Raw genomic sequence first — 26,578 nt, 5'->3', positions numbered from 1 at the left:
GGCTTTGCACCGGCTAACTATTTTGAATCTCTCTCCACTCTGCACTTGCTGGGGTTACTTTAGTAGAGGTGAGTGTACATGAACAGACGTCTTTATCCTCTCCTCGAAGGCCCTGAAGAACATAAACAGATCCAGCACTCCACAGCCAGCCAGGAATCTCCATTCACCAAACTACCAAACTACTATGTTGGTGTCCACTGTCAATCATGTCAATGTTAAAAACTAAGTACAATTACACAACACACGGAACTGGGGAGGGGCGCTTCCAGGGTTCTGATTTACTGTGAAATATCAACCCCTGCACTGCAAAAACAAACAAAAAAAAATATGGCTCAGACGTTAATTTCCCAGGGAAAACACTAAAGCATCACTGAAAACATCTTTAATAAGACGGTGGTCTTATAACCTTGTTGTATGAGAGAGAATCTGACTCAGTGGCTAGATTGCCTATCAAATCTGCATTTTGAACCCACATGGGAAATGTGCCTTCATTTGGAATGCCTTGACACATTGGAAAGATATTTTTAAATGGGAAACCCAGAGTGGAGACCAAAGGTTAGAGCAAACACATATTACCTGAAGGCTCTTGGATTCTAAATCTCTCTCCTTTTAAATTGGATACTATTTATTCACAAACAACTGTTCACACTCACCCAAAAGACCCTTTGAACTGGAACGCTTACCTAAGGTATTAACTTAAGCCTTGCTGGAGCCTGACATTCTCATTTTATTTGCATAGCCTACAACAGCTGTGCAAGCACCACCAGACTGACCTGCTGCTACAGCTCTGTACTGACCTGCAGGGACTGCTTGAGGATGGGAACGTGGGTTCATCTCCATGCTCATTTAATCCGTGGCCTCTCTGCTGAGACCTGCTACTAAAGAGCAAATTGATGTCAAATAAGGCCTGGTCTACACTATGCGTTTAAACCGATTTTAGCGTTAAACCGATTTAACGCTGTACCCATCCACACTACGAGGCCCTTTATATCAGTTTCTGTACTCCTCCCCAACGAGAGGAGTAGCGCTAAAATCGGTATTACCGTATCAGATTAGGGTTAGTGTGGCTGCAAATCGACGGTATTGGCCTCCGGGTGGTATCCTACAGTGCACCACTGTGACCACTCTGGACAGCAATCTCAGCTCGGATGCAGTGGCCAGGTAAACAGGAAAAGCCACGCGAAATTTTGATTTTCATTTCCTGTTTGCCCAGCATGGAGCTCTGATCAGCACAGGTGGCAATGCAGTCCCAAATCCAAAAAGAGCTCCAGCATGGACCGTACGGGAGATACTGAATCTGATCGCTGTATGGGGAAACAAATCTGTTCTATCAGAGCTCCATTACAGAAGACAAAATGCCAAAGCGTTTGAAAAAAAAATCTACAGGCTACACAGTGCTGCGTGACAAGCGTAACGGGAAGCCAGAGCCTCAAACGGATGCTCATGGAGGGAGGGGGTACTGAGGACTCCAGCTATCCCACAGTCCACAGCAGTCTCCGAAAAGTATTTGCATTCTTGGCTGAGCTCCCAATGCCTGTACGGTCAAACACATTGTGCGGCGTGGTTCAGGGAATAGCTCGTCAATTTACTCCCTGCCCCCTCCCCACGTGAAAGAAAAGGGAAAGAAATCGTCTCGACTTTTTTCAATGTCACCCTATGTCTACTGAATGCTGCTGGTAGACGCGATGCTGCAGCAGTGAAGAGCAGTATCCGCTCCTCTCCCCTCCCTGGTGGGAGACAGTACATACTTGATAACTGCTGAATACCCCTGGCTGGCCTCAGGGGCGCCTGGGAAAAAATAGGAATGATTCCTGGTCATTCCCAGTAGATGGTACAGAACGGCTGGTAACCGTCTTCATCATAGCCATGGGGGGCTGAGCTCCATCAGCCCTTCCCCCCTTTCTGGTGTAAAGAAAAGATTCTGTACTGCCTGGACTATCATAGCAGCAGCATGCTGGGCTCCTCTCCCCCGCACCGCTTAATGTCCTGCCTGGACTGTCATAGCATGGGGAGGCTGCCTCCCCCTCATTTTATCTCACTAATAAGTCACTGTTTCTTATTCCTGCATTCTTTATAATGTCATGACACAAATGGGGGGGGGACACTGCCACGGTAGCCCAGGAAGGTTGGGGGAGGAGGGAAGCAATGGGTGGGGTTGTTGCAGGGGCACCCCCCGTGAATGGCATGTAGCTCTTCATTTCTGCGGGATCTGACACGGAGCAGCTGTACTCTCTGATACACTGGTTCTCTAGTACACTTGCCCCAAATTCTAGGCAGGACTGACTCTATTTTTAGAAACCATAAAGGAGGGATTGACTCAGGGAGTCATTCCCAGTTTTGCTTTTGCGCCCCCGGCCGACCTCAGCCAGGGGCACCCATGATAGCAGCAGACAGCACAGAGGGAGAGATAACCGTGATCTCATTGCCAAATTACCCTAGCAGCAGACGGTACAGAACGACTGGTAACCATTTCTGCTATCATGCAAAAGCAAATGAATGCTGCTGTGTAGCGCTGGAGTATCGCCTCTGTCCACGGCATCTAGTACACATACGGTGACTGTAAAAAAAAAAAAAAAAAAAAAAAAAGCTGAACGGGCTCCATGGTTGCCATGCTATGGCGTCTGCCAGGACAATCCAGGGAAAAAGGGTGCAAAATGATTGTCTGCCGTTGCTTTCCCAGAGGAAGGAATGACTCATGACATTTACCTAGAACCACCTGCGACAATGATTTTTGCCCCATCAGCCACTGGGCTCTCAACCCAGAATTCTAAGGGGTGGGGGAGACTGCGAGAACTATGGAATAGCTACCCACAGTGCAACGCTCTGGAAAGCGACACTAGCCTCGGACCATGGACGCACACCGCCGAATTAATGCGCTTAGTGTGGCCGCGTGCACTCGACTTTATACAATCTGTTTTATAAAACCGGTTTATGTAAAATCGGAATTATCCCATAGTGTAGATGTACCCTAAGAGTGGACTGCTTTGTGTGTGATTGTGGCACTGTACTGAGACCATCAACTCTTAGACCCACCCCCTCCCCAATCACTAGCTGGTAAGATTGTCTCTCTCTACCAACCTAGGCAGGCTTTGAACTGATGAATCTCCCATTAATCATTTTCTAATCCACCAAATCCATTAATTTTTATAACAAACATTTTGGTAGGTCCTACACAAACCCCATGCATTTCATGCTTTTTGCTTGTCGGGCAGCATTATTGTTTCATGCTGTTGCTAGAACTGTGCACAGTCCTGACTTCAGTGATGATACCTCTACCCAAACAAAGAGAAGAGACAGTCAGGATGGCATCTGCTGTGCTAAAACCAAGGAGAAAGCATTAGTTGAACTGGTAACCATGGCTGGCTCCAGGGGTTTTGCTGCCCCAAGCAGCCACAAAAAAAAAAAAAGCCACCATTGCGATCTGCGGCAAGTCAGCGGGAGGTCCTTCGCTCCGAGTGGGAGTGAGGGACCCTGCGCCAAATTGCCGCCGAATATCTGAAAGTGCCGCCCTGCGCTGGAGTTGCTGCCCCAAGCACCTGCTTGATAAGCTGGTGCCTGGAGCCAGCCCTGCTGGTAACTAAACTACCACATTTGTGGGGAAATTTTTCTTATCAAATTAGACAAATGTTAAACAACCATGGAAGCACTGTAAATATGACTCTTGCCAGAGTTCACCCTAATCTAATAGCCTGTCTAAATAACACCTAGCTCTGAATGCTGGAAGGCCTAGGCCCAGGCTCTAGCTGGTTTTATGTGAAAGCAACATAATTAAAAACAGCTGATTTGCTGCTGAGTTTCCCCTCACAGTAGCCTCTGATTTGCATGAGCTGTCAGGATGTCTGATAACCCAGGCTGACAGGAGTCAGCCTCAGCTGCAACAGCACCGGGCAACTGCTCCACCAGTCCAAGTCACGCTACAGCCTGGTTTTACATCCTTCTGGGCCCAAACACTTCCGTGCCAGCTCTGTTCCAGGAAACTGCTGGAGCCCTGCTAGCAAACACAAAAAGACTTTGGTTTTAAACAGAGGTGCACAAAATTCTAGCTCCAGTCTAACATGCTGCTTTGAAAATGTAGAGAGGAAGGAGCATCCAGGGATGTAATAGTATTATTTGTACTGTCCATGAACTGACTGACCCTGTCTGTTCCAGCACCTGAGATACTGCTGCCATCAGGTGTAGATGATTTCACACAGGAGGCACTTCTAGGCTCCTGCACTTGGTCAAGCCTGACCTGCCCAAGGTGCTGTGCAGGGTTCCAGGCAGCAGGGTGGGAAACACAAGGTTTGCTTTAAGGGGCGGTGGGTGGCATGACCTAGCTTTGATGCTGGCAGCCAGGTGGCTGCCGGCCTCAGCTGAGAACCACAAGGAAGAGGGAGGGTGAGGTGACTCAACTACCTCCTCAGACCCAAACTCTCTCCAGGAAGGGCTGAGGTCCATTCAGGCAGGCGGGGGCACCTGCATCCAAGCTGTGACCATCAAACAACTCCTGTTGTGTTACTTTCCAGAAGACTTAAGTTCACTGGACATTTAACACACACACACCCTTATTCCAATAATCAGGCTCATAACTGATTGAGGGAGCTTGGCACTCAAGGCGGGTGGCTAGCAGCAGGCTCTGAAATTTCACAGGACATTAGCACTCCGAGGTGCACACACTCACCACACCCGGACAGCAGGGTCCCCTCACGGCTAATGGCTTTGATCGAGCCTTGGGGTGAACTGGCCACTGATTTCAGCAGAGCCGGGATTTCACCCTAGGGGGACCTCCCTAGTTTAGAGCAGGGGAAAGACCCTGCTTGCTGTCAGGCGAGAAATAGCTGGGGTGGAGGGCATGTCCTTGCTGCCATCTGCAGAGAGACGGGGTCCCCCTCCTTGGCGATGGCACAGCTTGGCTCGCGTACCAGACTCTCCTTCCCACTGGGCGGTACGTGGGGATGGCTGCTCCCCACCCGGCCACCCCGTGCGCGCAGAGCCCCGCTGCGCCCTGAGCGCAGCAGCGAGCCAGGGACGCAGCGCCAGAGCAGGGCTGGGGTCCGGCTCCGGGCTTAGCCCCCTGCCCCTCCGGGAGGCGCCGGGGAGGGAGGAACGGCCCCGTCCCCGGGCGCTGGAACAGCAGGGCGAGGTGTTCCCGAGCCGCCCCCAGCCCAGGTCCCGTGCGCTCGGGCTGGAGGGAGCGGCCCTGCCTGGCTAGCAGGGCAGCCGGCGGCTCCGCAGTGCTGGGCTTGCAGGCCAAGCTGCCCGGAGCGCAGGAGGAGCGGCTCGGCCCGGGGCTGGCGCTGCCCGCTGCGGAGGCGAGGGGCCAGGCTGAGCCGGGGACGCAGCAGCCGGGGAGCGACTCTCGGGGGCGAGCCCGGCTTGCTCCCGGCTAGGGGGCGCATGGGGCGCCCAGCCCAGCGCTAGCAGGGAGACCGGGACCAAGTCACCCGCATCCCCCTCCCCGCAAAGCTTGGCCCTGGCGAGCCCCCCGCCGGAGCGCCCGGCCTCGGGCATGGCCCTGGCGAGCCCCGCGCCGGAGCGCACCCGGATCTCCGAGGTGGAAATGGAGCGTTATTACTGCCTGCTGCAAGCCGCCGCCCGCCTCCACTCCAGCGTCGCCGGTGAGTGCCCGGCTCCCCTTCCCCGGCTCTGCCTACGTGCGCAGCCGGCCTGGCGCACCCGTCGGGGACCCCTGCTTCTCCTCCGTCCCCCGAGGAGCCAGCTCCTCTTCCCTGCCCGCCAGCCCCGTGCGGGGTCGGCTGGGGTCCTGCCTGGCAAAGCCGCGGCTGGAGAAAGTTCCCGGGGGTGTCCGGCTGCTGCTGGGTGGGGGGGAGTCCTTCGCTGCCCGGGTTCTTTGCTCCTTACACCCAGAGATTGAAGCGGTCCAAGGCAAACCCTGGCAAGATCTTTAACACCAGCCATGGGGAGTGCTTTTGTGGCTGGTTGGGGTGTTGGCACTGGGAGAGCCTGACCTTCCCTGGGGCAGAGGGGCTTGGAGACCGGAGGGGGCGGGGAGATATTGTTAAACTCTAAGGAAAAGGTGTTTTTTTTTCCAAAAAATATTTTGTAAAGAGAGCCAGAAATAACCATCTTCATCCTGAAAACCCAACCCCACCTGCAGCCCATAGTCTCTTTGACCCAGCCTGTTTTTTTTCTCCCTCACCTAGTTCTCCTATCCAGCAGCATTTTTCCTGCCTAATTTACAGCCTGCCTTCAAACATGCATCATAAAGATTGATTTTAACTGATTTTTTTTTACCCAGCGGAAGGGACAAACTTCTGCATCTTCAGGTTGCTGACAAATAAATGTATTGCATTCTTATGCCTTCCAAATACCGTGTTCCTTGCACCCAGTGGATCTATGGAGATGACACTTCAGATACAGGTGCCTGATATAATTGCTGACAGAACATTTGCAACTGTACAAGTTGGGGGAGAGGAGGGAATAGCTGGGCCCTGGTACTCTAAAGCCAGGATCCTGAATACACCTATGTATAGGCTTAACTTTATTCACATGCATAATGTCAAACACATGTACCTGTTTACAGAACTGAGGCCTAAATACTAAGCAGAGAAATCATGGAAGTAAATTCTTGTTAGAAGTCTGTAGCAGGTTTCATTGTAAGTGCTGTATGGTTGTTGTTTCAGGCACTGAATAACACTTGTTTTGATGGATTGCACTCTGCATGTAGAAGGGTGTCTTATTTTTAAAGTCATCGCTGCTTCCCGTCGTGCCCCTGACATGCTCTCTCTTGTTGTGGGAACGCTGTTGAAAAGCAATACAAAGTATTCGGGTTCCTGTTAATAAGCAAAAGCGTGTGATGGGATGCTAGCCCCTTTGCCGGGCTTCCCTTGGCTAGTACTTGCAGTGCTCAGCCTTACACCTCTAGTGGGCCTTCTGTTGGGCTTCGGGTGTATGAATCCTGCTGCAGTTGATTTGCTAGTAGAATGTGTGATGGTCAGAAAGTTATTGGAACTCTGTGAGTATTGGAACCTCTGTGAGTGGCGATGATGTGCCACGTCAAACCTCACATTGATTATGCAGGCTCCGAGTCATTTGCATGTTTGGCATAGTCAAGCAATAGGGGCCATCAGCATTTTACAAATTGCTGCACCGAACCCTCAGAATTGTTCCAGGTCAGCCAGTTATTGATGGGTGGGTTGAATGGCAGCTGGGCATGATCAACTCTTGATTGATCTATTTACAGTATTTTAAAAAAGCAGCAGATATGTATAAAATTGTGTACGGTTGTTTGTTTGCCCTTCCTGCATCACTTAGGCCTGATCTCCATTCAAGAATGTACTGGTCTGACTACATCGATGATGTTACCTCAGTGCAAACCCTTACTGTGGACGTGCTACACTGACGGAAAGCTGGTATGACTTGACCCAGTAACTTTAGGTCATGGGCTGCCCTTGCACCTTAACAGAGCTCCCTTTAACAGCCCATGGTCTAGTTACTTCATAGTCCTGCATTGAGTGCAGAGGACTGGACTAGATGATTTACTGAGGTCCCTTCCAGCCCTTTTGTGATTCTATAATCTGCTGATAAACCTTCCAAAGGTTTGCTTAAGGGGGAGATGTTATTTCTTTTCAGCATAATCCTTGAATGGGACCCATGGGAAAGGGTCTGTTCCTATTGGCACTGCTTTCCCTGTCAGTGACACACAGCACACCCAGCCCCAGAACTGAAGGCACATGTTATTCATTATCTCTTAAGGGCCATCGCTGTGCTTAGAGCCATGCCTGGCACAGAAGACGATACTCTACAAAGATCTAACCATCTAATTCTGATGGTCTCGGCTCCTTTGTGTAGCGTAGCTGAATTTATGATGCTGGATTTTTTTATTGGAGAACTTAGGTACAGATGATTAGGTTTGTAGTAAAAATGGCTGGTGCTGCAAAGGAACACTTGCATGAGCAAGGAAAGGATTCTGTTTGTGTGAATGTGCAATGAAAACAAAACAGTTCTGTAGAGTCTATCCTGTTCCTGTTGAGTGGATGACAAAACTGTTTTCTTGAAGCCGGAGCAGGACTGGGCTTTAGAGAGGCAGCGTGAGTATAAGTGCACGAATGTAGCGGTGATGCATAAATTTTCCACGCTGTGTAAATGAATCCTGGGGAAACTGGACAGATAGCTCTCCGGTCCCAATCCTGCCTTCCACTTTGTGCAGATAGCCCTTTACACCTGCTTTGGAAAGTCAATGGGATTCCGCACAGGAGCAAGGAGGAAATTGTGTGGGTCTAGTTGCAGGACTGGGACCATGCTTTGGGCTGTGCGTGGGCAGTATTGCCTGCTCTCCATGTTAAAACTATCATGTCAGCTTCCACTCCAAATCATGAGATTCCTAAAAAGATAATAAATGTGGGATTCTTCCCAAACTCAGAAATATGAGGTGATTAGCCTGGCCATGGGATACATTTTAAGCACTTTTCCCCAACCACAAGGGCTAGAAACTTTTGAAAAAAAATGAAAACTGAGATTCTCAGTTAATTGCTTGACTGTAAGTGCTGAGGCTTCAAGGAAACATCCAATATCATAAGACTTGTGATAAAATCATGATGGTTGGCAACGTTGCATGTATATACACACACACATACAAATGCCCTTTTTAGAGTGTAACATATTTATAGCCATGGTTATAGGAGATCCTGTTTGAGAGCTGTTAGAATACAAGCTTACTATGTAATGATCTCCAGAAAATGAATAATATTATCACTCAGCTGCAGCCCCAATGAGGACCACCGGAGAAATAGTTGTGCAGGAATCTTAAACAGTATGTAGGATGCATTCCGTTTGCATAGAGCACAGTCTCTATACCTGCAATTTCATGATTTCTCTGTTGTTTACCGTAAGAAAAGTGAAATGACAGGAGGGCTGTGTGGGAGGGAGGTAATCTGAAATATAAAGTGGAGTGGGGGAGGGTAATTGACTTGAGTATTGTCAGAGTCTACCTTTGCCTCTAATCTGCATGATGCTCTGAGAAACAGGAAGCTTCCACTGTTTCTCATGGGAAAACGTTGCCTCTACTTTTTCTGCTGTGTTTTTGCTTCTTGAATCAGAGGTACAAACTAATGCTGCATTTTTAACCAGGGCTTTAAGATTACATGATTCCTCTGCTCCAGAGTTTGACACAGAATTGGGTTCCAGTGCCCCTTCCTTTTTTAAATACAGTTGTTTCTGGCACTTGTAGGGCTTTCTTCTGAATTGCAACTACACAGGAAGTGTAAGCTGATGTAGCATTTTCTGCCCAAGTCTGCAGACAGCCTGAAACAATGCAGAAAGTGGTGGACCTCATGTATTTCAGTGAGTTAACTCTGAAACTGCAAGATGACAAATGTCAACACTGTTAATTATTTCAAAATTGTCCTAAATTGTCTCCCACACCTTTTCAAGAGTCACCTACTTAATTGCCCAAACCTCAAATTCTTCTCTGACAATTTCTGTAATGTTGTATGTGGTCAGTTAAGTTTTCAATACCCTGCAGATTTTTTAGGAGTTGCGGGAAGAAAGTCAGTTCAGTAAGAAAACCCTGCACTGACTCTGTTGTCATGGTGGGAGTGCTCTGCTACACAGTCTTTCAAGTTCCTTTTCTTAGTGTGTAAGCAGTGTTCAGTCTCTGAAGAAATGCTTGCATTTTTGTGTGTGAGATATAATTGTTTGGGAGAGCTGTGGCAAGCATCCAGGAAGTTTCCTTCTGCCTTAACCTCTCTAACTAGAGGCAGAGTTGCTTTGTACGAACAGGACATTGGTGTTTTGGCAGAGATTCCTGAAAAACCAATTGGCCGTGGGGTGTTTGTCACTACTTCTGTTCAAGGGCTACATGATGTAAAATAAACAAGTGGTACCAGAATATATCAAGACGCCATGTTTCTGATTCCTTCTTCAGCAGGAAACCAACCTAAGATGTCCTGATATCTGCTACTGCTCAGCGGGGAGTGATGGTATTCCTCATTTTCATTTTTAATTCAATAAAAACCTCTGCTTCTGAATTTATCCTAATCTGCTGTGGAATTTCCATGTTGCCCCAGAAACTGGGGGCCTTGCTGCAGAATTGAGTTTCCCATTATTACAGGGTACGTGGGCTAAGGGCGGGGAATTCATCACTCCATAGGCTTCCACGCTGCTGCTGCTGTTTGCAGGTGAATTAAGCCCCAGGATTTACCCTTAAAGTCTGCTCTCTGCCTTGCATCTGCATCTCCCACTGAGTTTGTTACCTGTACATATGCAAAGCTGGAATTTTGGCCTAAAGGAAGAAAGATTTGCAAGATGATGTGAAAAGTTATTGATGTTTGTTTTGCTCTTTCTTGGCTCTGCAGCCCTCTTTTAAATTACCTTGTGGTGAATTTGATTTGCTTTGGAAGCTGATAATTTGGCTATAATGATGCATCGTGAGGGCAGATGCTAAGCATATTCCCCAATGCCTGTTTGGCAAATACAGCTCTATGCTGCTTGGGAAAACATCTTTCGTCTCACTCCTGGGTCTGTCCTAAGCACAGACTGGCTGAAGTTGGAAATTGAGGAAAGTTAAAAGCTGGCTGAAACTCAGACATTGATTTAAGCTTAATGCAAAAACTCAGACCAAGTTTTTTTTAATGTCCACACTGTTTACTGTGGGATGAGTATGAATGCGCACTGTGAAATTTGAGAAACCTTTATTGCATTTCTTTTGTTAAACATAAATCCATACCTGAGCTGAATTGGCTTTTAACTTTCCCAGTTCTCAGCTGGCATTAGGGTGGGTGCAAACAGAGAGAGAGTCTGGTTAGACACACGTAGATCAGTGTGTTGGATGTTGCTCTACCAGAAGCGGTCTAGGAATCAATGCATGACTCACCCACTGGAAGTCTGCCAGTGTTTACGCTTGAATTCTTACTTCTGCTTTCTCTCATGTTAACTAACACAAATATAAATTCTAGCCTCGACAGGGCACAGAAGCTCGTTGTCAGTTCTACTGAACCCCAGGTTGCAGCCAGGGATTGACTAGCGAGAAGTATTTGTGTCCAGGAACAAATGTTCATGTTGTGTCTACACTAGAATTTCCAACCAGGTTAGTTAACAGCTGTTAAAACACAACAAAAATGTCAAGTGTTAGACCAGTGCTGGGTGGCCTGGAGAAATCACTTAATTTCTCTGCCTCAGTTTCCCACTCTGTAAAGAGGGGATAATTCTTTCCTTCCTCACAGGGCTGTTTGAGGCTTATTCATGAGTGTGAGGTGCCTTGCTATCCGTGGATGAAAGGCTGTAAGAGTGCAAAGTATTATTAGAAGTTACCATTTACTTCAGGCACTGCTTCGTACAGAGGTTGGTGCCCTTATACGGGAAACCATGGCATGGCTCCCCATCTGTGTGAAAATGATGTGCTGTCTCGGTGACCTAGACATCAGGGCATGGGAGCTAGGATGAACAGCTAGGTGGATGAAGTATTCGTAGGTGAAGGTGCAGTCTGCTGCTATGTCTCATGGAGGTGCATTTGCAATGGAGCCAGAGAGGTCTTTCCCCCGCACAATGCACCTGCATAGGGACTTGGCAAAATGCCATTGCTATTGCTCTGATGGCAAGGCAGCTGGTTGAGCTGGTGCTTCTTCATGGCCTCAAGGGGATATAGCCAGCAGGGGACTCTCCAGAGCCCTCCCTCTGCGCGTGCCACTTCTTGGAGGCACACACCGCAAGGAGTGCCTTTCCTCAGCAAATGTAAGGAATGCTGCCCTCTTCAGTCCCTGCACTGCTGCTGTGTGCCCTGCAGGATGCTTCTGTCTTAATCGGGGTGGTCTTATGGATTGCGACTGGACCACCTCAGAATGATGGACTGGCCGCTGCCATCCTAAGGCTAGGTCTGCATGGGAAGCCAGCACGCTTTACTGAGGCCGTTTTGCTGCTGGTATATTTGCATTTGTTGGAGAACCTAAGTCCTAGTGAGCACCCAGTGCTCAGCCGCTACTGCTCTGCAGACCTTGTCTGACTCCCAGAACCCCCACAGAACTCAGCACCACTTGGAAAGCTGATGACCGGTGAGGTGTTGCTAACGTTTCAGTAAGGGGCTCCCTCAGTAAACATCCACCTCAGGCAGAGACACATTCCCTGCGTACCACGCTCTTCCCCACACCTCCCGGCCTTGCGGCTCTTGATCCACCTTGTTACTCTGTTGTGTGGTTCCCTACCTCGCAGCAGGTCTTTGGCAGCGGAAAGGGTGGCAGACAGGTTGTCCTATGGTCAGCAGTGAGGACAGCAGGCCATCTTCTGCTCTTTTGGCTGGAGCTGACTGGTTGGGTGGTGAGCAGGTCCTCTTTATGGGCCTTGTTTGGGTCTCATTGTCTTGACAGTAGCTCTCTCCTGATTGCTGGAGGCTAACGTGAGGGGCGGAGAGGAGGGCAACTGGTTGAGCAGTGACTCTCTCCTGGCTGGTGGGTGTAGGTAATAATGGCTTGTGGCTGGGTAGGCAGCCATGGTGGGAGAGGTAGGCTGTGGTGGGTACTAGACTCCCACTCAGTGCAGTAAAAGCTCTGTCCTGCCTTGCCATCAATGTCATCAGTTAGGGGGTACTTGGTAGAGGCCTGTTTATATGCTCTGGGATGGCATCACCAATTAAGCCAGTGGGAGCCATGTGGTGAAAAGCCCCTTGAGCGGCATTTGAAAACCTGATTTTCTCAGCAGTTACATGTGTGCAGCCGTGTGAGCATGATTTTAACTTCAGCGGGGCGGTGTGCGGGGAACCGTGAGCAAAACCTGGCCCTTTAGAAAGTAGTGGAAGGTGCAGGGCGTGTGTTAACCTTTCCTGGGGGTTGATTTGCCTGCACATTGTGTCGTTGCAGAGTAGATTGTGAGCCGGTTTTCTTCTGTCAGTGATTCCTGAGTTTTATGGATCTTCTTCTTCAATTAGGGTGTGACAGATGGCGGTTTGCTGTGGTATTTTTGACAGAACCAGCCGATGGTGCTTGTTGGCTTTCCCAGAGTGGATGAAGTATATCTTTAATATCAAAAATCATTTTTTTCTAATTTATCTAATTGCTAATCTTTGCCTGCTAATGAAAATCTGGTTTTAACTTGCTATAATTAAGAATTTGCAGCCTTGAGGCTGAAAGCCTTTTGAATGTTACTTGCAGGAGTTATGGATGTTAAATAGCCTGGGGCACTGCAGCATGCTAACTGTAAATATAGGTACTGCCAGCTATAGCAGGATCTGCTATCAGGCAGGCAGTGTTTGCAGCATTCAGAGCAACTGAGACCGTGTCATCAATATTTTACCATATCTTTTGTGCTACCGTAGCTTGGTAAAGAGACTGGCTGCTGTACTATGGAATAAGATAGCAGCCGTTGAAATTCTGATCGTTTCTGAGTTAAATAGCAATAATTATTCTTATATTCAATTTTTTAATGGATATATGAGACTTCTCCTTAATGCATTAGGACCCCGATCCTGTGTGGATTTATTCAGCTGTGTAGCCCCAGGGGAAAGTTAAGCAGGTGTGTATGTTTCTGCAGGATTGGGATTTAGGTGAGCCACCGTGCATCTTGTTGGTGCGTTAGTCATGCACGCGTTTACTGCAAGTGGATGTGTATCTCAGGTAACTGCTGTTGCAAATGCTCATTACAGTAATTCTCATATGGCAGCAATGTGCCACAGCACCAGTTGTGCATGCAAACAGGCCCACAACTGTGTGTGTGTTCTGCACACCTGAGTGCCAAACTTGTGTGATAATCCCATTCTCGCTGTAGGTAAGAGAGGGATCTGCTTCATAAAATCCCTGCCTTTATCGGGCGTCCATCACTGTCAGATGTGTGTGTGCATTCCGTGGGGCGAAGCCGCTCAGCGTTTTAAAGCTCAGTGGCCAGACTTCGATCCCACTTACTCTGGTGTAAATCCAGAGTACGGCTATTGACACCAAGTTGCTCTGAGTTAATTCAGTGTAACTAAAATCAAAACATGGTTCTTTGAGAGACTCCCCAAGCTCCTCCCACCATGCGTTCCTGCCTGGCATCCCACATGTCACTTCCATGGGCCACCCCGCCTCTCTCCTCTGCTGCGTCACAGAACCCTCCATGAGCCATCATGTTTCCAACTTGGCAGAAAAATTCTCTCTCCGCCCCAGACCTAACCTACTGATTTGGAGGCTGATCCATTTGTCTGTGGATTTTAAGGAGTTCCTTCTGCCTCCCCACAATAAGGATGCTGTATATGCAGATTAAACGTATACCCTTTAAGGAGTGAAGGGAGAGCCTAATCAAGGAGCTGGACAGAAGGCTGGAGCACAGATCCGGCCAGACCGCAGCTTTGAGCTCTGAAATCCTTTGCTAGATACAGACAAACTGGTCCGGCGGGTTAAGGAAACCTTTTTGTATCCAATTGCCCAGAAGAGTCTAATGTAATTTTATTTCACACCTGTGTTGTTCTAAGCACACCCCCTTTGACTGAAACTCTCACAGAGCCCATCATCCTGCATGTTCACGAACCTGCATAGTCCATGCCTGCCTGATCGCTGGAGGCTGGGCTGTTTTAAAACTCAGCTTCTTTTGGGGATAACACAGCACTGTGCCAGAAATCGAGTGTTAAGCACTAAACCTCCCTGAGAGGCCTGTGATTGTCCCACTTTACAAATGGGGAAACCGAAGCAGGGGAGACAAGTGATCTGACTCATGGCCACAAGGGAAGTCAGTCTCAGAGCCAGGGATGACGGCTCAGGAGTTCCTGGCTACCAGCCATGTTCTCAGGTCACTAGCCTACATCCTACTGTACATAAGATAGGTCCCATATTCCAAGGAGAAGTAATAAAAATGTAATATTAAAATACAGAGTTTAGGCCTTGAAAATAAGATGCCTGTGAAAATATGGGCGGCTTTCTACCCTCCTCCTGCATGGTGATAACCAGGGCACACATCCTGCTCACACCTGTTTGACAGGAGTGTCATTTAAGCATATGCCATATGTGTGTTTGTTTATATGGTTCTTCAAGGGTCCCTGCCACAGCAGGTACCTGAACTACTGCACATGCATCTAGCACAAACAAGCACAGTGCAGGAGGTTAAGCGCAGGGAGGTGCCCCAAAAGTGAGGTCATCAGCTTAGTAATACAGGTGCAGAGTGGACGTCGTTCCAACCATAAGGCTATGGTGGAAGCAGCAGCATGACCAGGAGTGGGAGAAGATGGAGGTTCAGGCAGAACTGACATCTAGGCAGTGGGTGTTGGTGTGTTCTGAGCCTCCAGGGCACGGTGTGTGTGTTGCGTTCTTCACAAAGTTTAGTACCACCATGGTTCAAAGTTTGAGCCTGGAGTACATGGCAGTAGAAACAGCTGCCTGCTTGTGTTAGCATGCTTGCGTCATGTGTTCCCTGCAGGCTAGGAAAAGAACTGCTCTCCTGTTTAACACAGTGCATTTTTAACGTCCTGTGTAGATTTTCTCAATCGTGTGCAGTTCATTGTAGGACGTTGCATAGATTATCTGCATAGTATAAAGTTTAAAATAACTAGCTTCTGCCTTGCACATTGGGCAAAATGCATAATCTTTCCTGGCAGGTTCATTGCCTTTGAAGCAACAATATTTTGCACATGTATAGTATCATTCATGTGGTGGCCTCAAAGCACTTTATAGAGATCAGTAACTTCACAGGAGCCTTCTGAGGCAGAGAAGGCTTACAGATGACTAAACTAAGGCAGAGCATGGTTAATTAAGTGGCTGGCCTAAGCTGACACAGTGAGAGAAGGGTTAATAGGATGCGATGATCCCATTTCCCGGGCTCCTCTGACCACCAGACAAATATTCCCTCTTCAGAGCATAGCGTCCTCAGCAGGTGCAAGCAGGGAATGATCAAGGAGTTATCTTCATGGTTTAATGTCTCTCTATTATAGCTTCCCACAGTGTTGCAGCAGCCTTCAAATAAAACATGGTTCTACTCCTTTCAAATTAAATACGTTTGGAGCTGGCTTGGTTGTGACAAAGAACACTTATCAATATCATAAAAGTGTAATGAGTTACTGTGTCAGCCTGGCAAGTGTGTGGTGCAGCTGCTGTTTACAGATGGTGTGGGCTACAGTGAAGTTCAGAAAGGGAAGAAAACAATGGGAGAGGGAGAGGGAACCCTTTACAAAGGATATTAATGAAGCCAGATGGCTTGTGCAGGGCCGCCAGGTGTGGGGGGAGAGGGCGCGCAAGTCGGGCAATTTGCCTCGGGCCCCACAGGGGCCCCGCGAGCCCTGGCCCGGCAGCGGTCTGGGTCTTTGGCAGCGTTTAGGCTGCGGGGGGCCTTTCAGTGCTGCCAAAGACCCAGACCGCCACCAGGTAAGCACAAGCCTCTCAGCTCCCCCACTTTGCCCCAGGCCCCCTGAATCCTCTGGGCGGCCCTGGGCCTGTGTATCTAAACAGAGCGAGTTAAGGCTCAAAAGCTAGCTCCTTATTAACTGTGTAGTTTGCTGTAAGTACCTGGCCAGATGGACTTTGATCATGCTGAAAGGAAAGATTTCTAAGAATGGGCCTCATTCTCACAGCCTCAATTTGTACAAATCCTAAAATCCAGCCCGGGATACAGTCAAAAGGGAAGAGGACTCAGCAGAATATTCTGGGCTGCACAAAACCAACCAGCTAGGACAGAAATAGATTCAGCAGTGTTCTCTTAACTACGGATTCATATTCCATCTCCCTCCCGCTGAGGAGTAAAGGCTCAATCCCTCATGCCCTGCCACCCCCCACACCGCCGTGTTCCCCTTCCTTCCCCCACCTGACTTCACACATTCTCAGAAATCCTGTGTTGTAGCAACAATCCCGTTGGCAGAGGAATCTTTCAGCCCTGTTCCTTGAGTGCAGCAATGGCTCCAGAATGATTTGATATATATTCAACTGGGTATGTATATAAAAGTGAAGAGTAAAATGTTATTACAGACCATCTACCCTCCAGTTCTGCATAAGTTTTTAGATGCTACTTTAAAAGTGGAAGTCATACCTGCTTGGTATGAACGTCAGTCTGATGTGTAAAGCCTGTGAGATATGACAGGATAAAGGATTCTACTAGGTGGTACTGTTTTTAGGTTCAGTTTTGTATCTGCACTGCTCTGATACAGTCTATCTGAGAGCCGATGTCTACCTGGTGTGGTTTAGGCAGGATGAATTGGGTGCAGGCCTTTATTTTTCCTAGTATTTGCCCAGGAAGTTGAATATGGTGAGGAATGCAAACTGAGTCATAGAGGGAAGCTGGCAATGTGACAGCCGCAATGGGATTGTGATCAGTAAGTCGTTGTGCTTTGACCTTTACCAAAAGGGTGGTGTTCTCTTTTGTATATTTTTTTTGTCTAGCCATTGACTTTCCTTAACCCTTAAGGCTCTGCAAGGGAATGTACTTCCATAAGTGCCTAACGCTTAGCTGCCTGATTCAAGCACTCCCCCAGCCGAGATTTTCAAGAGTAACTGGTTTGGGGTGGCCAAGCTGAGACACCTGAAAACGGCCTGTTTGTCAGAAAGCACTGAGTACCCGTCCTCTGGCAGTGAGGCGCCTTTGAGGTGTCTTGAGTGGGAAACCCAAAAATGCTAGTCACTTCTGAAAATCTGGGCCTCCATCACAGCCAGTCGCTGAGCCTACCCCAAACCCTGACTCCAAAGCATGAGTCACAACTCAAACTCCCTTCCAGCCATTGAATCTTCAGCTCTAGGCCCCTTCTCTCCACCAATCTCGTCTGCTGTCCTTCCCCACAGCTGCCAGACACTCAACAAAATCCCTAACTCTTCGCCCCATCTCCCTAACTTTCCCACAAGTAGTTCTGCTGCTGCTTGTCCTTGGCTGTGCTGAGCCAAGGTGGGAGGGGCACCCTCTTTCGGGCAGGGTTGGTGTAGCCGTTGGTTACACTAGCTATTAGTGAGTTCAGCTGCCCCTGTGGACAGCAAGGAATAGCTTTTGTCCTGTAAACAGACTTGTTGCTGGAGAGGAAGGCACGGTGTTGGCGAGGAACTTCTGAGTTCCAAACCTGGCTCTGACAAAGATCCCCTATCATTAGTGTCATAGGCATAATAAGCCAGCGGAGGCTAAGCCTCCACTGCCACAGCCGATGCCACCTGCTGCTGGAGACCTGGGCTGTGATGGCCCTGCCTGCCCTTTGCCTCTTCCCATCCGAGGCCCCCACCACCCACTGCTGCCTGGTGAGTCCCTCCTCTTCTCCATTTCCCCCTCCGGAGATCCCTGTGGCTGGCCATGACCCTCCTCTTCTCCACTCCATTCCCACAAGGCCTCCCCTGCCTGCCGCTTGCCACATCCCTCCTCTCCTCCGCCCCCCCCTTCCCCCATGAGGCCACCCATTCTTTAGTGTGTGTGGCTTTAAGTTGTATCTCGAAGAGTGATTAATTAGTGTTTGCACAATGGTTTGAAGGTAAAAAGTGGTTTCAACTTATTGGCAATGTGGTCCAGTGGGTAGGGCACTGACCTGGGGGACAGAAGTTGCAGATTCTAGTCCCACCTCTGACTCTAGGGAACTCTTTCTCTTACCGCTGTTGATGATGAGACTCGTCTAGTTAGGTTGTAAACTGTTTGGGTCAAGGATGGTCTCTTAGTATGTGTTTGTACAGTGCCTAACGCGACGGAGTGTCATAAACAGATAGTTAAGAGTTAATGTCTCTTTTACCTGTAAAGGGTTAACAAGCTCAGTGAACCTGGCTGACACCTGACCAAAAGACCAATCAGGGGACAAGATACTTTCAAATCTTGGTGGAGGGAAGGCTTTGTTTGTGCTGTTTGTTTTGTTCGTGTGTTCTCTCTTGGATCTAAGAGGGGCCAGACGTGCAACCAGATCTTTCTCCAGTCTTTCTGAAACAGTCTCTCATGTTCAAAAGAGTGAGTACTAGATAGAAGGTGGATTAGTCTTTATGGTTGTTTTCTTTATTTGCAAATGTGTATTTTGCTAGAAGGATATTTCACCTCCGTTTGCTGTAACTTGTACTTAGGCTGGGGGGAAGGAGTCCCTCTAGTCTATGTAAGCTAAAGACCCTGTAAACATTTTCCATCCTGGGTTTAAAGAGAGAGTTTTTATTTTTTCTTTCTTTAATTAAAAGCTTTCCTTTTTAAGAACCTGATTGATTTTTTTTTCTTGTGTAAGACTCCAGGGGACTGGGTCTGACTTACCAGGGGAGTGATGGGGGAAAGAAGGGAAGGTTAATTCCTCTCTGTTTTAAGATTCAAGGAATTTGGATCACAGTGATCTCTCAGGGTAACCCAGGGAGGGAGAGAAGGGGGCAGGGGGAAAGGTTAATTCCTCTCTGATTTAGGATCCAAGGAGTTTGGATCAGTGTATCTCTCAGGGAAAGTCTGGGAGGGGGAAAGAAGGGGGAATGTTTTATTTCTCTCTGTTTTAAGACCCAAGGGATTTGGGTCTTGGATCCCCCAGGGAAGGTTTTTGGGGGACAGAAAGTGTACCAAAACACTATATTTTTGGTTGGTGGCAGCGCTATCAGATCTAAGCTAGAAATTAAGCTTAGAAGGGTACATGCAGGTCCCCACTTTTTGGACACTAAAGTTCAAAGTGGGAATAATACCTTGACACAGAGTCTAAGCTCATTTGGGGCCGCAAGGCCCTACAGTAATACAAGCCCATAGTGCTAAATACCCTTCATTATCAGGGATTGTTATTTAAAATAGATTTTTTTTCTCCAGTTACTGTTCTGTAGCATAGTTGATCTTTAGAATGCTGGCAGGTGGAAAGGCACAAGAGTGGGCAGGCCGGCACCTGCTAACATTACAGCTGCTGGTGAACCATGTGCTTTTCAGATAACAAATATTTCTCTTGGAGACAGGGCCGGCCTTAGTGGTGGGCATTCCAGGTAACTGCCCAGAGGCGCCATGGTCAAGGGGGCTTCATGCGGCAGTGCAGAGGTGCACAGAGGCAGTGTCGGCGTAGTTAGAAACTGCTCCTGGCTGGCAGGGGAGCACCATGGGGGGGCTTCCAGATTTCTCTCTATCCCCTCCTGGTGGAGAAAAACGGGGGGCAAGTGATGACATACAGATGCTGCTCACCCCTCGTCCCCAAGATTCCTCCATGCTCTCCCAGGGGACTGTGAAGGGGGAGCGAGGAGCAACACTGTGTGCTCCATGCAGCCAGGTCAGTTTCCCCGTGTGGGCGCAGTAGGGAGTGCAGGGATTAGGGGTAATGGGGACACAGTGCAGGAGTTGGGGGGCAGACTGAGGATCCCATGGGAGGCTGGGGCAATGGGGGGGGGGTCACCGTGCCCACAGAGGCCAAAGGCTCCAAAATTTTGCCCAGGCTCCCATTTTCCCTAAGGTCGGCCCTGCTTGGTGGAAAAGAACAATCTAAATGCCAGTGGGAACAGAGCTGTGCAAATAATCCTTTTTTGGTTTGTGGCTGAATTGGGGTGGGGGAGGAGTTTCAAATTGACCCAAAATATATATATACATAGTTTTAAATTTTCTGGCAAAACTAGGAAGTTTAACTTTTTTTTTTGTTTTGGGTCATGTGAAACATTTCATTTGGTTCTGAAGTTTTTAAAACTTTTTTGATTTAAGTGGAAGTAACTTTTCGTTTTGAATTTTGTTGTTTTTAAGAAAAAATCAAAACCTTTGATTTAGAACATGTAGCAAAATGTTTCAGATTTTCAGATATCCTTTTCCCCCTTTTTTTGACCAAAACAATTTGGTGAATTTGACACAAATTCACCAGAATGTTTTGGTTGCCCAAATATGCATTTTCAGTGAAAAAAGGTTCTCAAGAAAATTTGCACAGCTCAAAGTGGGAAGGAGTGAGTTGCTTTATCCACTGCAACCTGTCTCTAGTCTGATAAATAAGTGCCTTCCTATTAAACATTAGCTTGGAAAGACTTTTTTTATTTTTAAGTAAGTGCTTTTGTTACAACTCTAAGGTTAACTCTCCATTGCTAAATGGTGTTCTTGGAGAGCTATTAATAAATCAGCTATTAATAAATCAGCCTTTCTGCCTCATTCCTAAATGCAGGCAAACAAAGGGTGCATTTATTGTAAGTCTTTTGTTGCTTTCTATTTTATTGTCGCAGTAGTTTATTCTTTGGGCCAGTTTTTCAAACAGTGTCCTTTGGCTACGTCTTCACTGCAAAAAAGGCAATCTGTAGATATGGGGTATAGGGTTGACCCCAACTAGCTACAGTGAAGTAAAAATTACCTGTGCTCTGTCTCCATTAGACTTTTATAACAAATTAGCTATCTTGATGGGAAAATGCATCTTTTTGACAGTGAAGACAGCCTGTAACTGTGAGTGCACACACAAGTCTTGCATTTGTGTTTACTGATGTCATTAGGCAGGCAAACATTGCATTCATTTATATGCATGTGCCTTGCCTAAAACAGTGGGGTCCTGATCCCTGCACATGTGATCTGACTTTAGTATCAAGGCCTTTGACTGTAAACTCTTTGGGAAAGGGACAGAGTCTTTTTACAGTCACTCACATTTATATAAAGTGATCCTGGGAGACAAGATTGCAGAGCAACAATGCCCTTCTACCATGTACATGGGCCAAAGCGGACAGCCTCTATGCAAAAGAATAAATGGACACAAATCAGACATCAAGAATTATAAAGTTCAAAACCCAGTAGGAGAGCATTTCAATCTCCCTGGACACTCAATAACGGACTTAAAAGTGGCCATTCTTCAGCCAAAAAACTTCAAAAACAGACTTCAATGAGAAACTGCAGAACTGGAATTAATTTGCAAACTTGACACCATCAAATTAAGCCTGACTAAAGACTGGGAGTGGCAGGGTCACTACAAAAAGTAATTTACCCTCTTTTAATACTCTCACCTTCTTGTCAGCTGTTGGGAATAGGCTACATCCGCCCTGTTTGAATTGGCTTTGTTAGCACTGACCCCACACTTGGTAAGATAACACTCATCTTTTCATGTGCTGTATATTTATACCTGCCTACTGTACTTTTCACTCCATGCATCTGATGAAGTGGGTTTAGCCCACAAAAGCTTATGCTCAAATACATTTGTTAGTCTCTCCTCGTTATTTGCTGATACAGACTAACACGGCTACCCCTCTGAAACCCATTGCTTCTAATGTACTTCTGGGCAGTGATGAGCTGCCAAAGTCTTAAGAACCAGTTCCCTACCGGTTCTTCAGTGCCGGGTCCTTCACTTGCTCCGGGTCTTCGGCAGCACGTTGGCGGCGGATCCTTCAGTGCCGCCGAAGACCTGGAGCGAGTGAAGGACCCGCCGCCGATGTGATGCTGAAGACCTGGTAGGGAACTGCCTGGTGAGTACAAGCCCCATGTGCCTCCCAAAAGAGCCTGTTCCCCCCCCATCTCCTGCCCCTGACTGGCCCCCTCAGAACCTGCAACCCATCAAACCCCCCCCCCCACTCCTTGTCCCCTGGCCACCCCCTCCTGAGACCCTCACCCTAACTTCCCCACAGGACCCCAGCCCCTACCCAACTCACCCTGCTCCCTGTTCCCCGACTGCCCCAACCCCGTCCACCACCACCCTGACAGACCCCCAGAACTCCCAGTGGGGGGGTTAGGTGTAGGGGGGTCTGGATGCAAGGGGGTATGGTGGACAGGGGAGCAGCTCCCTGTAAGTAACCTGTCCCACACCCGCACACCTGGAACTCCCTGACTGAGTCCCCCAAATCAGGAGCCCCCTACTAAGCCTTCCTTACCTCCACCCCACTGAGCCTCACCCGTGCATCAGGAGCCCCTCACCCCACTGAGCCCTAACCACCTTCACCTGAGCTGTCCTGCACCCAGAACCCTGCACTGAGTCCCTGTGCACCTAGACACCTCCCCCGCACCCAGACTCTCTATCGAGCTGCCTGCACCCAGATTGCGCCAGACAGAACCCTGGTACTCTTGAGGGAATTCTGCACCAAAAAATTAAAAATTTTCAACTTTTGCATATTTTATTTGTCAAAATAGCACAGAAATACAATAACAATATAATCACACCATTTTCAATTATTTTGGTAAGTCATTTCAAAATGCTTATTGGCAAATAACTGAAAATGGGTGATTGTATTGTGTTATTTTGACAAATAAAATATGCAGAATTTTAAAATACTGTGCATATCTGTAGAGTAAGCAACAGTAATAGGGCTGAATTCTGGGTCTGATTGAAATAAGTAGTTTTACGACTGACGTCATTGGGCCCAGGCTTGACCTGTAAAGAGCAGACAGAACAGTTTAAGTGAATGGGAGTGAAAATAGCAAGGTATGCAACACTCAGATAAAAAGTCATAAGCAATGGTTGCTGCCAGAAAAGGGATTGGAGTAAGAAATGATCACAGTGTGCCAAGGAGTTAGTGGAATGCGACAAAGTGTCAGGACTTCAGGCAGCCAAGAGAATAATCCCTGAAATCAGAGTTTTATCAGAGAAACAGAGAGTTAAGCTTAACTGTCAAAAAGTGAAAAGACTTAATGGCATATAGTCAAGTATCAGGGGGTAGCTGTGTTAGTCTGTATCCACAAAATATCCACAATGACATACAGGTGTGTTTAAAATGATTATATTTACACTATCAAGGGCATACATTATGTAGTAATATTTGTTTTCAGTACCTTCAATCACTGTAAATTGAGTGTTTTTATTTTTAAACGATCACAAATTATACATTGTGGGATAATATTGTAATAAACACAAACCCTTGTTCATTCTCTCTCTCTCTCACACACACTCTGTTATAAAATTCTGCTGAGGTGCAGAAAGGGCCCCCACAGGGTCATGGCACACTACAGATAGCTTATAGCAGTTTTTTTCTATTATTTAATTTTAGAAATCTAATCATCGTGCATCAGAACCCTAATCTTTCTAATATGTTTTGTGCAAACAGCTTGGCTGACTACAGAGTTTTATTTACTTTGGGCGTACATTCATTTTTCCAGAATTAAGAAACATGACATTATAAAATGCCCTGTATATTTCACAATATACCATTCTCTGCCACTGCTGCTGCCAACAGAAACATGCAGCCCCCTGTGCTGGAAAGTACCAGGGGATGCTGCAGATGAGGGAACTATAACTGTAGTTTATTTAAAAAACAAACCAAAAAAAATTCCGAATGTTCCCTATGTCCTGCTGAATACAGGCATTAGCACACCCTGACATGTCATCTTTAACGTAATTAATACATCTGATAGTTACGGCTTTATGGTGGCTTTTGATCTGCTTGATGAGTTAAGAAATGTATATACCTAGGTGCATTGCATGCTTAGGTGTGACCTTTTAAATATTTAGTTTAGTGGAGTAGTGATAAGCCTCCAATAATGGGTGCATTTTGCTGTTTTGTTGTTGCTAGAAACCACAGTTCCCATTTGTGCAAAGGACATCAGTGACGATTTGAGGAAAAAGTTTGCGTTTCTTTCTGGTGAGTATGGTTAACTTTCCCCATGTTCTCTGTGTAAAGTAATTTAATTCTCTGTGTGAACCTATGCACTGTTTGGCAAAATGATACTATACACTGGAGATTATTCATCGGGTCATCACCGGTGCCACTGGAAGTGTTGTTAATAAAACATTGTGGCAGTTTGAAAGACCAGCTTAGGTTTCTTTCTCAAGCCGTGCTACAAAATATTCCACTCTTCAAACATTTAGTATTAACAGGTATGGTGCTTTGAAATAGAATATATTTCTATAGGCTTGTGGCCAGTTTACAAGTATTAACCCTTTTTTCCCTGACTTCTTTGCCATCGCATCCCAAGTATGCTGATACAGAGATTAAGGGATACATCTGGTTAACCCTCTCCTCCCCCAGCGTCTAATAGTTTTGATAGTTCTAACTCTTATGTGGGAAATGTGCATTTGAAACCCAAGGTAGAATTTGGCCCATCATACTGGTATGTGTTAGGGACCAATTCCCAGGTCCTTTCCTCAGAAAGTATCAGATGAAAAACTAAGGAAGTTCCTGCCTGAAGAGAGGTACCACTGAAAATAGTACCCCTTATGTCCCATTTTCAAAAGTGGTTTTAGGGTATGTCAACACTGGAATAAGAGACCTGGGCCTGGCCTGGATCAGCTGACTTGGGCTTATGGGGCTCGGCCTGCAGGCCTAAAAGTTGCTGTTCAGGCTCCGGCTTGAACGTAAGCTCTGGGACCCTCCGCCCTTGTGGGTCCCTGAGCTTGGGCTCCAGCCTGGGCCTGAATCTCTACACAGCAATTTTACAGTCCATGTCCTGTGAGTCCAAGTCTGCTGACCCAGGCCAGCCATGAGTGTTTAATTGCTGTGTAGATGTACCCTTAGAAACCTAAAATTTTCAGAAGTGCCTAAAGGCTAGATTGTTTAAGGTAATTAGGTGTCTACTGGGATTTTCAAAAGCACCTACGCACCTATCTGCATCTTTAGGCATATAGATACCTTTAAAAATCAAATCCTAAGTGTCTTAGGAGCCCAAATCTCATTGACTCTCAGTGAGACTTAGGCTCCCAAGTGTCACTTCTGAAAATGGGATTTAGGGGCTTTTGGAAACTATACCCAAGAATTTATTAGAAAATGATGATCTTCCTGCAGAATTTTTGAAAATTCTATGCTTGTGTAGGCTGCTCGTCTTTCTCCCCAGTCCAAGAAGGATGGACACCACACCTTAATCAGGCCCTTTTCCTCAGGGCTTCGTTTATTGGGGACGCCAACTATCTTTCACAAAAAACCAAGAATAAATCGTTCAACAGATGCAACATTTAGTTCCCTTGACCTAGGCCATTCTTGCCAGAACCTCCCTGCTTCTGGCAGGTCTTCCCCAGTCCTCCTATGGGCCATCTCCCCTGGAGTTTTCCTGCTCTATAGCCTACTACAGGAACCAGCCTGCTTCCTGTAGCTCTCCATCTCAACTGAGCTCTTTATAGGAATCACCTAACCTGGTGGGTCCGATAATCCCCTCTACCTGGCCCAAACACCTGCTCTTAAAGGAGGCGTAGAACAATGCTGGCTGGCCTCTGGCCTTCACAGAGGCAGACCCCCCTGTTACACCCTGCTATATAGAATTCCAAAAGATGGTTCCCTAACGCTGTGGAAAGTGTATGATTTTCTCTTCAGTTTCAGGATCATGAAAACGTGGAGCTTTTGGAGTGGGTCATTTGGATTTCTCTGTAACACTTCCATGTAGCAGTACCGAACTGTTTGTTGCCACCAGCAGGGGTCATTAACACCCTGTTGGTATTGCAGTGAGGCTACACCCTTACGACAAAATCCTGCCCTGGGTTGCACATGTGCAATGATGGAATAAGAGGAGAAAAGATGCCAGGATTCTCTCTCTTCCCCATCCCCACAGGGCATCCTCAAAGCAACTGGGCAGGAGTCCAACAGGGCAGGCTCATGACATGGGGGCACGGTGAGTCTTTGGCAACCATGAAGATTGCCGATAGTTGGCAGCAGAGGCTCGGATGAGCAGCAATGAACGCTGCAGTATTTCCCCATATCCTCCATGCCCCAAATCACCCTGACTGGTATATGTAGGATGTGTCTGAGATCCTTAGCATAGGCAGAACCTGCTTTACTTTCCCCCCGCACACCCTCTCCAATATACAAAACTCAAAAAGGATAGGGTAGGATCTTACCTTTAGTCTGTAGATGTTAAAGATGTGGGTATTACTTATGAGGTGCCTATTGGACTAGCTGGCTGTTTTGTTTTAAATTGGGGCTTTTACAGCTTGGCGTGACTT

General features: G+C 47.3%; 1 protein-coding gene across 2 annotated transcripts in view; it reads left to right on the top strand.

Annotated features, from left to right (window-relative positions):
* The first annotated feature begins 5,488 nt into the window (after positions 1–5,488).
* Positions 5,489–26,578, top strand: part of MCF2 (MCF.2 cell line derived transforming sequence) — an 89,896-nt gene continuing 68,806 nt past the window's right edge. The window contains exons 1-2 of one of the 2 annotated variants that reach the window (XM_050964846.1): positions 5,489–5,597; positions 24,222–24,290. In XM_050964846.1, the coding sequence (XP_050820803.1) occupies positions 5,489–5,597; positions 24,222–24,290 (178 nt within the window). The remainder of the gene's footprint in view (positions 5,598–24,221; positions 24,291–26,578) is intronic. The other variant, XM_050964849.1, reaches the window with a different exon arrangement.

This window comes from Gopherus flavomarginatus, chromosome 8, assembly GCF_025201925.1.
Source record: "Gopherus flavomarginatus isolate rGopFla2 chromosome 8, rGopFla2.mat.asm, whole genome shotgun sequence".
Taxonomy (NCBI): domain Eukaryota; kingdom Metazoa; phylum Chordata; order Testudines; family Testudinidae; genus Gopherus; species Gopherus flavomarginatus.
This window is presented reverse-complemented; position numbering and strand designations above follow the sequence as displayed.